Here is a 16,388-nt window from a genome sequence, read left to right as displayed (position 1 = left end):
TTTGTGAATACATATTCATAAAAATTAGCAAATTCTGGGTTCTACATGCCTCAAATTGTAATTTTATCTTAAGTTTTATATAGTAACTAATCCTGTTTTCAGTAGGTTAAATACCAAGATGAACTGTATTCTTTCATCAATACCATACCCCAGCATAAAAATGTTCTCGTTTTTTTTCCCAAGGGACTTTTAAAAGCTGAAGAGCACAGCTGGTCCCTTGCAGAACTGGTACATGCAGTAGTTCTACTTACACACTATCATTCTCTTGCCTCGTTCACATTTGGCTGTGGAATCAGTCCAGAAATTCATTGTGATGGTGGCCACACATTCAGACCTCCTTCTGTTGGTAACTACTGCATCTGTGACATTACAAATGGCAATCACAGTGTGGATGAGATGCAGGTCAACTCAGCAGGAAATGTTTTGGTAAGTATCTATTATTTATTATAGGATCATCCTAAGAGTAATCACAGTAATTGCTGTTATATTATTTTTTCATTTGGCTTTTAAGAAAATCTACCCTATTAAGTCCAAAAAGATATTAGGCCCCCATACCTGTTCATTCAGCAAGTATTTATTGTCTGCCTCCAAATGCTCAGCACTAGTCTGATGCTAAGGGACATACAAAATTATAAGACCCTCTAGGAGGTTACATTTGAATAATTTTAGGATCAGAAGCCACCAGCAATGTGCCCCATCAGAGCCATCTGGTATTGAAGAGCTACTGAGTGAGATGAGGGGAGACTGAGAACAGTGGAACTTGGTGGTAGAAACTTCCTGATGCTGATCACATCCTTTTGCACAGAAGAAACAGGCTGTTTTCTTAATTACTTTTTAGAAGATTTAATCAGCCTTGATCTGGAATTTCTCCTTTTAAAATACTTCTTCATGTTTTAACTTCTCACAAATATATATAAAAGTGAATGCAAATTTATTAAAATGCTTTTACCTCTATTCCTTCTCTTCTCTGGCTTTTATATTTTCTCAGTTATGTTATTCCTTTGAAACAAATCAGAATGAGTTGAATTTTCTATAAGCAAATTTGAATTCTATATATGATGAGTCAAAATTCCCTCTGCATTCTTTAGCTGTAGTGAAAGAGAAAAGGGTTTATATTTCCAAATTGAAATCAGAGAAACAACATTACAGCCTTCTGAATACTTTGCACAGATTTTCTCAGTTGTATTATTTTAAACAGATTTGGACAGGTTAAATTTATATATTTGACTTTAACGTGTATTTGACTGTTAACGTATATTTGACTGTGGGCAAGTTATCTAACCTCTCTGAGCCTCCATTCTTTCATTTCTAAATGAAGGTCAAACACAAGGTTATTGTAAAGTTTAAATGAAATGTCTCTAAAGAGGTAAAAGGCAAAAAAAAAAAAAAAAGAGGTTAAAAGGCCTAGTACAGTGCTTGGCATTTATCAGGTACTAAATAAGAGGTAGCATTTACATATGGTGAGATTAGCACAGGAGGGAAAATCATGTTCCCAAGGTTGATCACTGTGCTGTGCTGGCAACGCCCAAGACCATCAGTTCCACCCTCTGTTGAGCTATCTGGATTGTTGTTAGAGGCCTGCATATGGCCACTGATTGTTTATCAAAGCTTAAAGGTTATGAGATGGTCTAAGGGAGAGTACATCAGTTGCTAGGATGCTTAGAGTTGGATTGTTGTCCTTCCCCACCTTTGATTTAGTACAAGGCTAAAGAAAAAGTACTGTTCCTAGTTATCCCTCTATTAAATAATAGTGAAATAATAGAATTTTTAAAAACTTCCCTAGTAGATAAGCTCCCTGTTCCCAGGTGTTGAGCATTTTTTAGCAATAAATATTTTTAAATTAAGGTATGTACCTTGTTTCTTTAGACATAATGCTATTGCACACTTAGTAGACTACAGTATAAACAGTATAGTGTATAGTATAGTACAGTATACGGTATAATGTACAGTACAGTATAGTGTATTTTTGGCTGCATTGGGTCTTCGTTGCTGCGCGCGGGCTTTCTCTAGTTGCAGCGAGCGGGGGCTCCTTTTGGTTGCGGTGTGCGGGCTTCTCGTTGAGGTGGCTTCTCTTGTTGCAGAACACAGGCTCTAGGCGCACGGGCTTCAGTAGTTGTGGCTCGTGGGCTCTAGAGCAGAGGCTCAGTTGTTGAGGCGCACGGGCTTAGTTGCTCCACAGCATGTGGGATCTTCCCAGACCAGGGCTCGAACCCGTGTCCCCTGCATTGGCAGGCAGATTTTTAACCACTGTACCACCAGGTGAGTCCCTAAACATAACTTTTATATGCACTGGAAAACCAAACAATTCATGACTCGCTTTGTTGCAGTGGTGTGGAACTGAACCCACAATATACCTGAGGTATGCCTGTCTATTGACAACATGCCCAGTGTACACAGTTGATGCAAAACCACTTACACTTTGTGTACCTTATTTAACTGATTGAGCAAGTAAAAGCTTAACTCTTAAATATTCAGTTCTGTTTTAAATCGACAAGTAGTGTTAAATTTTAATTTTTAAAATTTAGCATTGATAGTAATATTATTACTAATTTTAGTAATAAAAGGTAAAACATTAGAATGTGTTCTTAAAATCATTTTTCTCTTATATTTTAAAATTTAAATATCTGTATATATAATAGGCCAAATAATTGTTGTTTTTTTGTTTTTGCGGTATGCGGGCCTCTCACCGTTGTGGCCTCTCCCGTTCTGGAGCACAGGCTCCGGACGCGCAGGCTCAGTGGCCATGGCTCACGGGCCCAGCCACTCCGCAGCATGTGGGATCTTCCCGGACCGGGGCACGAACCCGTGTCCCCTGCATCGGCAGGCGGACTCTCAACCACTGCGCCACCAGGGAAGCCCCAAATAATTGTTTTTGATTCATCCATGTGCATTAAAATTATAATAAGATCTTTTCTTATATTGTATTAAGATGCAAATTCTTATGAAACAGACTTAATAAAACTCAAAAATTTCATTCCGTGTCTGACATATGTAACCTTAATTGCACTTTCTTTTCAGGTAAGTGATTCCTTCTTTGAGGTCGAAGCCCTCATGGAAAAGATGAAGCAGTTACAGGAATGTCGAGATGAAGAAGAGGCAAGTCAGGAAGAGATGGCTTCACGTTTTGAAATAGAAAAAAGAGAGAGCATGTTTGTCTTCTCTTCAGGTAAAAGCAACCATTACATAGTCAATAAAATGTCTATTGTGTCCAAAAATAAAAGCCCAATTTTTTAATTTAAGAGAATTTAAATAAAAGTATCCTTTTTTATTGGAATATAGTTGATTACAATGTTGTATTAGTTTCAAGTGTACAGCAAAGTGAATCTGTTATACATATATCCACTTTTTTTTCAGATTTTTTTCCCATATAGGTCATTACAGAGTATTGAGTAGAGTTCCCTGTGCCATACAGTAGGTCCTTATTAGTTATCTATTTTGTATATAGTAGTGTGTATATGTCAATTCTAATCTCCCAGTTTATCCCTCCCCCCTTTTCCCCCCAGTAACCATAGATTTGTTTTCTACATCTGTGACTCTATTTGTTTTGTAAATAAGTTCATTTGTACCACTTTTTTTAGAGTCTACATGTAAGTGGCGACATATGGTATTTGTCTTTCTCTGTCTGACTTAACTTCACTTAACATGATAATCTCCAGGTCCATTCATGTTGTGGCAAATGACATTATTTTGTTCCTTTTTATGGCTGAGTAACATTCCACTGTATATATGTACCACATCTTCTTTATTCACTCCTCTATTGATGGACATTTAGGTTGCTTCCATATCTTGGCTATTGTAAATACTGCTGTAATGAACATTGGGGTGCATGTATTTTCAAATTATGGTTTTCTCCATATATATGCCCAGGAGTAGTGTTGCTGGATCAGATGGTAACTCTATTTTTAGTTTTTTAAGGAACCTCCATACTGTTCTCTATAGTGGCTGAACCAGTTTACATTCCCAGCAACAGCTGTAGCATTTACTCTTTGAGATAAGATGATGGCCATTCTGACCAGTGTGAGGTGATATCTCATTGTAGTTTTGATTTGCATTTCTCTAATAATTAGTGATGTTGAGCATATTTTCATGTGCTTTTTGGCTATCTGTATGCCTTCTTTGGAGAAATCTCTATTTAGATCTGCCCATTTTTGGATTGGGTTGTTTTTTTGATACTGAGCTGCATGAGCTGTTTGTATATTTTGGAGATTAATTCTTTGTCAGTTGCTTCGTTTGCAAATATTTTCTCCCATTCTGTGGGTTGTCTTTGCTGTGCAAAAGCTTTTAAGTTTAATCCAAATACGGCTTTCCTTTTAGAAAGGTTATTGCATAGGTAGTCCTACTTCTAGAAAAGGAAGTTATAGTGAAAACAGCACTAGACTAAGAGAGAGGACATTCGATTTGGGTTCTAATACTAAAATCACTGCTAATAAACTTTGTGAATATAAGTCATTTAACATTGAGTGCTTTTTTTCCTCTTCTTTAAAATGAGGAAATTGCATTCATAAAGGCCTGAGATTGCTTCCAGCTTTAAAATTCTATGATTTGTGAAAAGGAGCTACTTCTTAGATAACAACAACGTAAATCCTTTATGTTTGGCCTTTATCAAATGTAGGCTATACGATTTAATATGTAAACCAGATAATTTAAAGGAAAAAAGTTAATAAAGTGTGTCAGTGTATTTTGACAATAATAGAGTGGGACAAAGAGTATATGTTAAAAGCAAGTTTCTTAATAGCAAAGAAAAAATCAAATTTGTATAAATGGAGGTTGGATGTTAGCTTGAGGAGAAGTCTTTGATTTTATTTACTTGAAACTATAATCTCATCGACCCCTAAACATGAAGATAATCTGAAAAGGCTTAGAAGCAGTGCAGGAAACATTGTAAAAACAGTGACACACAGAACCTCTTTCCTTTGTTCATCATTTTAGAATTGTTTCTAGGACCTTTGAGCTGTTAAAGAGATCATTTTATATATTGTGTGACATTAAAAATAGTCCAAGTGCTAAAGTTTAGAGCATAAAGTTTAAAGTTTATATTTGTTATCACCATAAAGATTATTCAAAAGGGTGTTCATACTTGGAGTACATACTTTTCAGTAGAACCTAGTATCTGTAAACTACAGTGGGGACACAGAGGGAGAGAGGATCTGTGAAAGAGAGGAATGAAAAACAGAAAGTTCAACCATGAGTATTTTTTTTAATAACAGAATCTACTTTTATTATATTCCATTTACTAGTAAGTAGGCTATTTCTCTTTATAGTTTTAAGACTTTATTTTAGTTGATATTGGTTACTCAGTGTCAGAGAAAGGGTAATCCTGTTTTTACTTGTTATAGGTAAAATGAATTTTAACTAGCATCCTGTTTTTGAAAGGCTTTCAGTGGTTTTTTTTTTTAATTATTTCAGATGATGAAGAAGTTACACCAGCAAGAGATGTATCTCGTCACTTTGAGGATACTAGTTATGGCTATAAGGATTTCTCTAGACATGGAATGCACGTCCCAACATTTCGAGTCCAGGTAAAATGACAACTTGTTGTATGTATATGCTCAATTAGAAATACCTCAATCTGACTTAAAATAAGAAAGAGCCATCTGGATTTGAGAAGAAAAAGCAATGCAGAGAAAAATAACTTTTCTACGTACACGTAATTCCCTTAGGTATGTTTATTATATGTTAAAGTTCATAAATCAGTTGCTCAGAATTCAAAACACATTCACCCATAAAGCAAAATTACAATAGTGGTTAGGTTCCCAGAGATGGTATGCAGAAACCCAGTTAAAGTTCCTGCTATAACTAAACAATAAATAATAGTTGTGTTTGAACCTGGCTTGCTTTTATAGCACTGTTTTACTGAGCCCCAGTGTTAAAGTGAGGTGATTTCTGCCCTTGATATGCACCAGGCCTGAGTGACAAGAGAAATGTCCTCACAGCATCTCAGGCATTATGTGTGTGGGGGTGAAGGGAAAGAGGATGAGAAAGAGTGAAAGATTTGCTTAAATTAGGACTTATAGGGAAAGCAGATTTTTTTTCTTTTTAATTTGGGTGAGTTCTTACAGACACCATAGAAAATAAACCATGATTACAATAACCTAATTCCCTTTAAAATATGAACTGAATGTCATTTGAAGCAATGAGAATTTTTAAAGGTTTCAAATTTAAACCTTAAAGAGGATTCACATACATAAATCTTATTCCAAAATTACTTAGCACCCATCTCTTAGAATAAATAAAGTTACTGGGGTAGGGAGTAGAATTATTGTTGGTAGACCCAGTTTGTTTAGCTCCATAATCATTAACTTTGAAATACACAGTAAAACTTCCCAGTACAATTCTGTATATACTGAGTCCATGGAAACTTAGGGACCTCGTTGTCCTCCAGGATACCAGGGTCCTTCTCTGTTTTCGCTTTGGCAGGAGGCACTGTGCTAAGTGCTTTGCAAGTATATCTCAGGAGTAACAATTGCTGTATCTTCTAGTTCCAGAATAAAAGTTGAGAATCATCAATTAGCAAACATTTATTCTGTGCTTTAGTTTTGTAAGACCGCTTCCAATCCGTCAGTAGAAACATACTGTAGTTTAAATGTTTTTCTTAAACAGTCTGTTATATATTTAATTTAGATAGGTAAATATATAATTCAGATGAGTTGATGTTCCCAACTTTCCCAATTATTGTGCAGGGGCTATTATAACTCTTTTACCAGAATTATGAAAATATTTGAGAACTATGATTTTTTTTCTTTGCTCAAGCAACTAACATATTGTTTAAGGAGACAGAATTAGGCACAAGGAAGAATTATAGAATATTTTACTCAATAGTGAAGTTGTATCATGAAATATAAAAGAGTACAATTGAAGGGATCATGTGGACTGGAAAATTTTATGGAGGGAGATTAGGATTTGAGAGATTTGAATGGTTTAAAAGCATGGGCATTGTAAGCAGAGGAGACTGTAGGCAATAACTGAGCATAGGTTGAGGGAAGGGATCATAAACTGACTGGACTGCTAAGACCTTCAAGCAAAGGATAAGTGGGAAGTTAGTTTAAAATTGATCAGATTTGTAGGTGATGATCAGATTTGTAGGTTTTGACCATAGTGATGGCATAATATCAAAGAGGTGTTTTAGGAAAATAAATATGGTAGGGGGGTTATTAAGTTTTGCTTGAGATGGAAAGAAAGGAAGCAGGGAGACTTTAATTTGGGAAAACTAATTAGGAGACACAATTAATAGGGCTGAGAATCAGAGGTGGGTAGGAGGAAAAAGAATGAATGATGGATACCTTGAATTAAAAGTTTACAAAGTTTGAGGACCATTTGAATGCCTGCAGCAATAGAAAAGGAGAGTGGCCTCCCAAGATGGGTCATCTCTGGAGGCTGACAGGGGAAACAGTGAGAGAAACTGAATATGGGTGACCTGCGTGAAAGGGGAAGAGATTCCACTGGTGTTTAAACTCGCTGAGTTCAAAATGTAACTTTTGCATGTTGCAGTATAGAAATTGAAAACATCAAGCTGGAATGCAAGTGAAACTGAGAGCTAGGGATGTACTAGAAAGGCAGTGGATTTCAGCTGCCAGTAATTTCACTGCACCGAAGAGCGACAGACATAGAACTATAGTGGGCCACGTTTTAATTATTCACATTTGTTCTGTTCTCTGTATTTAGGACTATTGTTGGGAAGACCATGGTTATTCTTTGGTAAATCGTCTTTATCCAGATGTAGGACAGTTGATCGATGAAAAATTTCACATTGCTTACAATCTTACTTATAATACAATGGCAATGCACAAAGATGTTGATACCTCAATGCTAAGACGGGCTATTTGGAACTATATTCACTGCATGTTTGGAATAAGGTTAGTCTGTTTTCTTATGTTTATGAAGAGGTATTTTCCTTTAGCCTAAATTATTCAGGTGCTTGGAACACATATGCACAGACCTACGTTAACATACTCAAAACCATCCCCTCCCCAATAGCTTATTTTTATGCATTTTGTGCTTCAAAAACTTGATTTTTTGCAGCTTGGTGTGTTTTCTCTTGCCTAGCTAAGCAGGAGGGAGAGTTAGGAATGCTGACAAGAGTTAAATAACAGATGCCTCCAGGGAAGAGGAGAGCAAGCAAGCTGGCCCAAGAGCATAGAGGAAGAGGCAAAATTTGTCTCTGAACATTTATGGTATCTTTTCCCTTTGTATCATCTTTTATCTCCTGACACACTCATACTTCTACCTTCATGGAACTTAGAACTCTTACAGTACCCTTCTAAAGAGTACCTACTCCCATGATATTTCATCAAAATACAAAACTTTCATATCCTGTTAGGTATTCAGCCACATTTATTATGCTATATAGGAAACACAGCCATCATAAACCACCTTCTAACATACACAAACAACCATGCTGTGGTACTTTCTGATTATTTTAGCTGTAAAGTCAGACTTTGTCTTGCTTCTTCACTTTATCAGTAGCCAGGCTATGACTTTAGACTCCTGGTTATACAGGACCCGCTTTCTTCCTTTTCTACTAAAAACCAATTAGGAGACTTCAGTTCTAGGCACTATCTGCCAGTGGGGCGGAGGAGACATTGGTGCCTATCGACCATCTTGGCTTAGCCTTTCCCAAGTGTAGACACTGTGAAGCCATCTAGAGACTGATTCTTTCCTCTCAGACACCTCTCCCCCCTTTTTTCTCATCTGACCCCAAGAACTCCTGCCCCCTCTGACTCCAAGAACTCCTGGAAACATAAGAAAAAAAATTTATTTACACAAATAGATAATTGATATATCATGTAATAGTATCAATAAGTATTATTGTCTGATTAATTTGTTAATTAATATCAGCAATACTCAAACTTTGTTTCCAGAATTTGTTCCTCAGTGTGGTTGCTTATTCATGATTGTAAATATACTGTTGCTTGGGCACTGGCAATTTTTTTGTTCATCTAACTTCTGTTTCTTACCCCTTTATACTCATTCATCCACCCCCAATGAAACGTAAAAATTGTAAAGCTGTCATTTTGGGGGATAGCTACCTACACAAAGAGGGGGAAAGAGTACAGCATTTACTATTGATGTCTGTACTTCCATAAGAATAAAACAGACTATACATCAAAAATATAAAATTCTCACATTATCTTTAACAGATATGATGACTATGACTATGGTGAAATTAACCAGCTATTGGATCGTAGCTTTAAAGTTTATATCAAAACTGTTGTTTGCACTCCTGAAAAGGTTACCAAAAGAATGTATGATAGCTTCTGGAGGCAGTTCAAGCACTCTGAGAAGGTAAGTACCTATTGTGTTTACTCTAACTTAGCAGTGATCCTTATTCTCCTTCACCTAATCTAATGGGTCTCAAACCCCTTCCATCACTTCTACCAACCCAGATAAGAATATTCCAGATCAGCTGTCTCACATACCCCTTGGAAGGGAGAACCTCATTATGGTTTAAAGTAAAAGAATAAAGACAGGGAGAACAGGTGTGCTGGCCTCTCCTCAAGAGTGCTGGCATCACTGTAACTGCTTAAGAGAAAGAAGAGAGTGTTTGTGAATGATGATTTGGCAGGGAAGTTGTTATTCTAACACACCTTCAAGAAGAGATGTGATCGAATATAAATACAAGCTCAAAACATCTATCCAAAAAAGATCAGACAGCTTTTGTTTTGAGAAACTGATGTTATTCAGTGGCACACAGAAAACATTTCTGGTGTTTATTAGATGCACTGAAACTGATTGTGAATGCTTATAACCCTATCTCTTTTTTTTTTGCATCTTTATTGGAGTATAATTGCTTTACAGTGTTGTGTTAGTTTCTGCTGTATAAGAAAGTGAATCAGTTATATGTATACATATATCCTATCTTAAATGATAATGTGTTTTATATTCAGGTTCACGTTAATCTGCTTCTTATAGAAGCTAGGATGCAAGCAGAACTCCTTTATGCTCTGAGAGCCATTACCCGCTATATGACCTGATGCCTTTCCTCCATTAAAGAAGATGAACGATCAGCAGATATAGTCCTACAAGGGGAAGGTACTAAGCCCCAGGACCAATGGTAGATAAAAGAATTCAGAAATCCATTGTGCCATGATTCCTTTAGTTTCTGCTATTTTACTGTGGAAATGCCACTGCTGGCACAAGCAGTGAGTGCTTGGCAGCTTCAAGTTTAGAGCTGTGAAGAAGGGCTGCTGTTCACAGTATTTTGCTTTTTGACAGTACAAGATGCTGTATAACTGTTTTAATACAGCAAATAGTAACTCTCAAAATCCTGTTGCTTTTATGTTAAAAAATAACAAGAATTGGAGCATGCAAAGAATGGGACTTTGATAATGATGTAAGCTTTTATATTGATACATAAAGGATTTTAGATATTGGTGCTGCTATTCCTGCTGGTGGAATGAATAGAGTGGCTGTTCCAGTTAAGCTATTAGTAATAAAGTGAACACTGCTACTATCTGAGCCTACATACATAATTTTTGTGGTTTCAAATTAAACTTGCATATGTGTTAATTTTTTTTGCACCTAAAATTACTCACAGCTCGGCAAAGACCATTATGATGGTAACAGCTCATTTCTTTCATAGTTTTTTAATTCAGAGTTATTGGATGATACTAAATTACAGTGGCATTCTTAAAGATTTTCTTCAAAAAGCAATCTTAAATGAAAGTGTGTAAATTATAAGAAAAGCTGGCTACCTTTTGATATGCTGTTTCCCAAGATTCTCTGACACTGGAGGGCAGCTGTCTTGTACAGTATTTTTGTTTCCAGCACCAAAGTTATGGGAAATATTGCTGTAGACTGCTGCGCAGTCCCAGGTGCATTCTGCCCCTCTGCTCCTGCCCACCTCATGGTCCCCACTTCAGAGGTTGTACAGCTCCTTAAATAATAAAGCTGGAAAATATATTTAGTCAGGTTATCAAATTTGATTTACAAAAATGCTAGCTTTGTTTGAAATGCGAACAGGTTTGAAAAAAATGTATTAAATACTTTGTATTCTGGAGGCGTGAACTGCTTTTGAAGTCTGTCAGTATTATTGGTATTTTTCAATAAAGAATAATTTTTCTGCAATTTTTTTGCTCTCTCAGTCTCTTAAAAAGTCATGGCTTCACAATCGGTAGCTATGCTGTTTCTTTTGACTTTTTCATTAGCCATCACACTTAAATAATTCTGTAATCAGATGAGAGACTATTAAATGGCAAACTCTTGAAGTCACTTTGAAAGATATAAAGAAAAATTTTATCTTGGAAATAACTGGTACAGCCCCATGCCTTGTCCATTTTGAACTGAGGTGGACTGAGATGTTTTAGAGGTCAAATAGAATTATTAAAAATTATTAGAAACAAAGGCTAATTAGGGAGCCACTACAGAACAAAAAATGACACTGTCAGACAATTAGAAATAGCTCTAAATTTAATCAAAGCTGTTGTAATAACTCTCTTACTCATCAAAACATTTATTGAGCTCCATCTAGTGCCTATAAATTTATAGTGTGGGATGGGAGGCACAGTTTTGAATGGAGGGGATGTACTTACCTTCATGGCTGTACACCCTATTGAGAAGATAAGACTATCACCTTAGATAAAAATTATCTTCAATATATTTAAAGATATACATAAGCCCATTTCTAGTCAGCTTACAATAATATACAAATGGTCTTACCCATTGAATTTGCATCATACCTCTGCCCTTTTCTGTCTGCTGCTGGGTTTTTTCATCATAGCAATACAGGTGAATCCAACAAGTAGAGTTGCACTGGATTTAGTTAAATTTTTACTCATTCTGCTTCTGCTCTTTGTTCTTTGCACTTGCTCTTGAAAATACAAAATTTCTAAAAGAGGTTCTAATCAGTAGTAGGATGATCACAAAACAAGATAAACTGAATTCATTATCTTCTTTCACTGAAGCTTATAAACTACTTACAAATCATGATTTGTAATTTTAATGAGTAAAAAAGTGTGCTTATATCTAAAGTAATAAAGGCATGCCTGTGATACAAAGTTGATGTTTCAGTACCTCCCATTTAACAGGTGTTTCTTATTACTCAATGTTTTCTCAAAACTAAACACACAGGATTTCTAATGTCACTATAATCTTTGAAACTAATAGTTTCCAAAATAACTGGGGATGGTAAAATAGAATACACTATGGAATACCAAAACTCTCCCCCACGAGAGGAATTTTTTTTCTTAAATAATCATGAATAGATTTCTGGTTGAGGTTTCCAAGATTCAATTTTTAAATCAGTTTTTTGGTAAAAATTGGGGAACTTTTTTATTAGGTGAAACTTAATTCAGTATCTCTTACTATAAGAATGAGATTAAATTCTAAACATTTATGTATTTACCACAATTATTAACTTCATATAAATAATGGTGATATTTTTAACTTAAAATTCATTTGAGAGTTAAGAGATTTTTAATTCTTCTAATGGTTTACCTATTTCAAATTATTTTGATAACAGACCATTGGTAGGTAAGTAAATAAATAAAACTTGTTGGATAAGCATGTTTTCCAAGCACATTTCACTCATTAAGATACTCAAATTTTGTCACATATTTGTGACTAGTGAATATCAAGGGAAAGCAAAAGGCAGGTAGATGGGGAGTGACATCACCAGTGAAGCTCCAGGTCCTTGTTCCCCATGAGACACTGAGCTAACAACAATATAAGGACCAAAATACCTTTGTGAGAACTCTAGAAACCGCTTGGGAAGCTATAGCTCAGGCAAACACAAAACCAGGAGAAGGCTGCACCAAAAGGTGTTAAGAAAATTTGCTTGTCCTAGCCCTTCCCTTTGCCTGGCACAGCGTGATGCAATTGAGAGGAAACCCCCAATTCGTGGCTCCTCCCTCAGGACAGAAAGGAAGAAGGTGAACTTGTGTCCAGTATTCAGGCTTGTCTGGGGGCTATTTGAGGGACTGAATTCTGTCTCACCTGACTTGGAGCACTAGTGGGAGTGGTAGCATGGTTTGGATGCTGGTTGTGGGCCACTGAAAACAGAAGTGAGCGTAGAGGTGCATTAAAGCAGCAGGGAGTCTACAGTTCTGTAGGCAGGTACAGGAGATCCAAGAGAGTACAGCCGGGAATAAAATAGAAAGTGGAACAGGAAGCTCCTGAGAAGAAACAGAGACAAGCCTCTTAGGGAAATTAAGACAGTTAAAAGCAGATATATATCTTGGAATGAAAGCATACACACATGCCCAAAGAAGATACGTCCCTGGAAGTAGCTATTTTTCAAATGCCCAAATCTCAACAAAGTTCACAGGGTATATAAATAAACAGAAGAATGTGGCAAAATCTAAGAAACCTAGAGAAACCAACCCTAAAGCAATGCGGAAATCTGATTTACCTAACAAAGAATTTTAAACAGTTGTCTTAAAGATGCTCAATGAACTAAAAAAGAATGAGACTGACAAATCAGGAAAATGATGCATGAACAAAATGAGAATGTCACTAAAGAGACAGAATAAAGAAGAATCAAATTCTGGAGCTGAAGAATACAATAACTGAATTAAGGAAAAAAACCTAGAGTTCAACTGGAGATTTGATCAGAGAAGAATTAATCAGTGACCTTGAAGAGTTACTATCAATAACTTTAGAGTTACTATTAGTAACCTTGGAGGTTATTTGATATTATCAAGTCAGAGGGACAAAAAGAGAAATGAAGAAAAGTGAAGAGAGCCTAAGGGACTTAGGGGGACATCAGTAACAAAGTGGGGAGTGGGCAGAACTGTAAAGGAATGGAGTTTTGTATGCAAATCAAGTTCTTATCAGCTTAAAATATTCTTATAACTTTAACATTTTTAAATGTAATCCCCATGGTAACCACAAAGAAAATCTCTTTAGAATTTACACAAAAAGAAATGAGAAGGAAATCAAAGCATGTCACTACAAAAAAAAAAAAAATCAGTGAAACACAAAGGAGGAAGAGGGGAAATGAGGTACAAAAAAGCTACAAAACTTGCAGAAAACGATTAACAAAATGGCAATAGTAAGTCCTTCCCTGTCAGTAATTACATCAAATGTAAATGGATTGAATCCCCCAATCAAAAGACACAGATTGGCCAAATGGATAAAATAAAAAAGAGGATTCAACTATATGCTGTCTATAAGAAACTAACTTTAGATCTAAGGATACATATAGACTGAGAGTGAAAGGCTGGAAAAAGATATTCCATGCAAATGGTAACCAAAAGAGAGCAGAGGTGGCTATATGAATATCAGACAAAAGGGTCAATTCACCAGGAAGCTATAACAATTATAAACATATAGGCACCAAATACCTAAATATATGAAGCAAATGTTAATAGAACTGAAGAGAGAAATAGATAGCAACACAATAATAGTGGGAGATTCAATACCCACTTCCAAAAATGAATAGAACCAACAGAAGATAAATAAGGAAACAGAGGACTTGAACAACACTATAGATTATTGGATCTATCAGACATATACAGAACACTTAAACAGAAGAATATACATTCTTCTCAAGTGCACATGGAACATTCTCCAGGACTGACCACATATTAAGCCACAAAACAAGTCTTAACAAATTTTAAAAGATTGAAATCATACAAAGTATCTTTTCTGATCATAATGGAATGAAACTAGTAATCGATTGCAGAAAGAAAAACTGGAAAGCCCACAAGTATGGAGAAATTAAACAGCACATTCTTAAAAAGCCATTGCAAAGAAGAAATTACAAATGGAATTAGAAAATATCTCGAGATAAATTAAAAACAGAACACACCAAAATTTATGGATGCAGTGCTAAGAGGGAAGTTTAGAGCTATAAACTCTTACATTAAAAAAGCAAAAAGATCTCAAATCAACAACCTAACTTCACACGTCAAGGAACTAGACAAAGAACAATCCAAACCCAGAGCTAGCAGAAGGAAGGAAACATACAGCAGAGATAAATAAAACAGACAACAGAAAACAATAGAAACAACAAAACAAAGAGTTGTTTGAAAAGATCAAAAAAATTGACAAACCTTTAACTAGATTAAGAAAAAGAATCAAATATATAAAATCAGAAATGAAAAATGGGACATTAACAACCAATGTAAAAAAAAAAGGATAGAGACTATTATGTATTGGGTGGGCCAAAAAGTGCCTTCGGTTTTTAAAGTAAAAATAAAAGACACATTTTTCATTTTTACCAAAAACTTTACTGAACGATGCATTCACCCTTTTGTTCCACTTCCTTCTGCCATTTTTCAGGCATCTTCATAATTCTATCTTCCCAAAACTTTATCTTTTTTAAATATATTTTTTAATTAATTAATTTTGGCTGAGTTGGGTCTTTGTTGCTGTGTGTGACCTTTCTCTAGTTGTGGCAAGGGGGGGGGTTACTCTTCGTTTAAAATTAAGGTATGTACCTTGTTTTTTTTAGACATAATGCTATTGCACACTTAGTAGACTACAGTATAAACAGTATAGTGTATAGTATAGTACAGTATACGGTATAACGTACAGTACAGTATAGTGTATTTTTGGCTGCATTGGGTCTTCGTTGCTGCGCGCGGGCTTTCTCTAGTTGCAGCGAGCGGGGGCTCCTTTTGGTTGCGGTGTGCGGGCTTCTCGTTGAGGTGGCTTCTCTTGTTGAGGAGCACGGGCTCTAGGTACGCGGCTTTCAGTAGTTGTGGCTCGCAGGCTCTAGAGCGCAGGCTCAGTAGTTGTGGCGCACGGGCTTAGTTGTTCCACAGCATGTGGGATCTTCCCGGACCAAGGCTCGAACCCGTGTCCCCTGCATTGGCAGGCGGATTCTTAACCACTGTGCCACCAGGGAAGCCCAACTTTTATCTTTTTGAGCAAAGAACTGTTCCAGGTGCCTTCCTACAGTCTAAAATTTCAAAAAATTGAAGAGAATTTTGTAAAGAACAAAATAAATGGAAATCCAAAGGTGCAATGTCTGATGAATACGGCAGACGAATCAGAACTTCCCAGCCAAGCTGTAACAGTTTTCGCCTGGTCATCAAAGAAACATGCAGTCTTGCGCTATCCTGATGGAAGATTACGCGGTTCCTGTTGACTAATTCTGGACACTTTTCGTCGAGTGACGCTTTCAGTTGGTTTAGTTGGGAGCAGTACTTGTTGGAATTAATTGTTTGGTTTTCTGGAAGGAGCTCATAATAGAGGACTCCCTTCCAATCCCACCATATACACAACATTACCTTTGGATGAAGACCAGCCTTTGGTGTGGTTGGTGGTGGTTCATTTCACTTGCCCCATGATCTCTTCAGTTACACATTGTTGTACAGTATCCACTTTTCATCGCCTGTCACAATTTGTTTTAAAAACAATGTTTTCATTACATTTCAGTAGAGAATCACATGCAGAAATATGGTCAAGAAGGTTTTTTTTCACTTAACTCATGTGGAACCCAAACA

General features: G+C 36.3%; 1 protein-coding gene and 1 long non-coding RNA gene across 5 annotated transcripts in view; one reads left to right on the top strand and one right to left on the bottom strand.

Annotated features, from left to right (window-relative positions):
* Positions 1–11,068, top strand: part of SESN1 (sestrin 1) — a 105,415-nt gene extending 94,347 nt beyond the window's left edge. For 3 of the 4 annotated variants that reach the window (XM_029223366.1, XM_029223369.1, XM_029223368.1), the window contains exons 5-10: positions 184–426; positions 3,019–3,166; positions 5,407–5,519; positions 7,663–7,853; positions 9,138–9,282; positions 9,885–11,068. In XM_029223366.1, coding sequence (XP_029079199.1) covers positions 184–426; positions 3,019–3,166; positions 5,407–5,519; positions 7,663–7,853; positions 9,138–9,282; positions 9,885–9,971 — 927 coding nt within the window. In that variant the 3' untranslated portion in view covers positions 9,972–11,068. The remainder of the gene's footprint in view (positions 1–183; positions 427–3,018; positions 3,167–5,406; positions 5,520–7,662; positions 7,854–9,137; positions 9,283–9,884) is intronic. The other variant, XM_029223367.1, reaches the window with a different exon arrangement.
* LOC114895807 lies at positions 251–10,829 on the bottom strand. Its single transcript, XR_003793650.1, has 3 exons — positions 10,692–10,829; positions 950–1,088; positions 251–359 (listed from the first exon to the last, which is right to left on the bottom strand). It is a non-coding gene; the product is annotated as an uncharacterized LOC114895807 (long non-coding RNA).
* Positions 11,069–16,388: the final 5,320 nt, after the last annotated feature.

The sequence above is a fragment of the Monodon monoceros genome, unplaced genomic scaffold, assembly GCF_005190385.1.
Source record: "Monodon monoceros isolate NGI ecotype Baffin Bay Population unplaced genomic scaffold, NGI_Narwhal_1 Super_Scaffold_15, whole genome shotgun sequence".
Lineage (NCBI taxonomy): Eukaryota > Metazoa > Chordata > Mammalia > Artiodactyla > Monodontidae > Monodon > Monodon monoceros.
The sequence above is the reverse complement of the archived record's forward strand: the minus strand, read 5'-3'. Positions and strand labels throughout refer to the sequence as shown.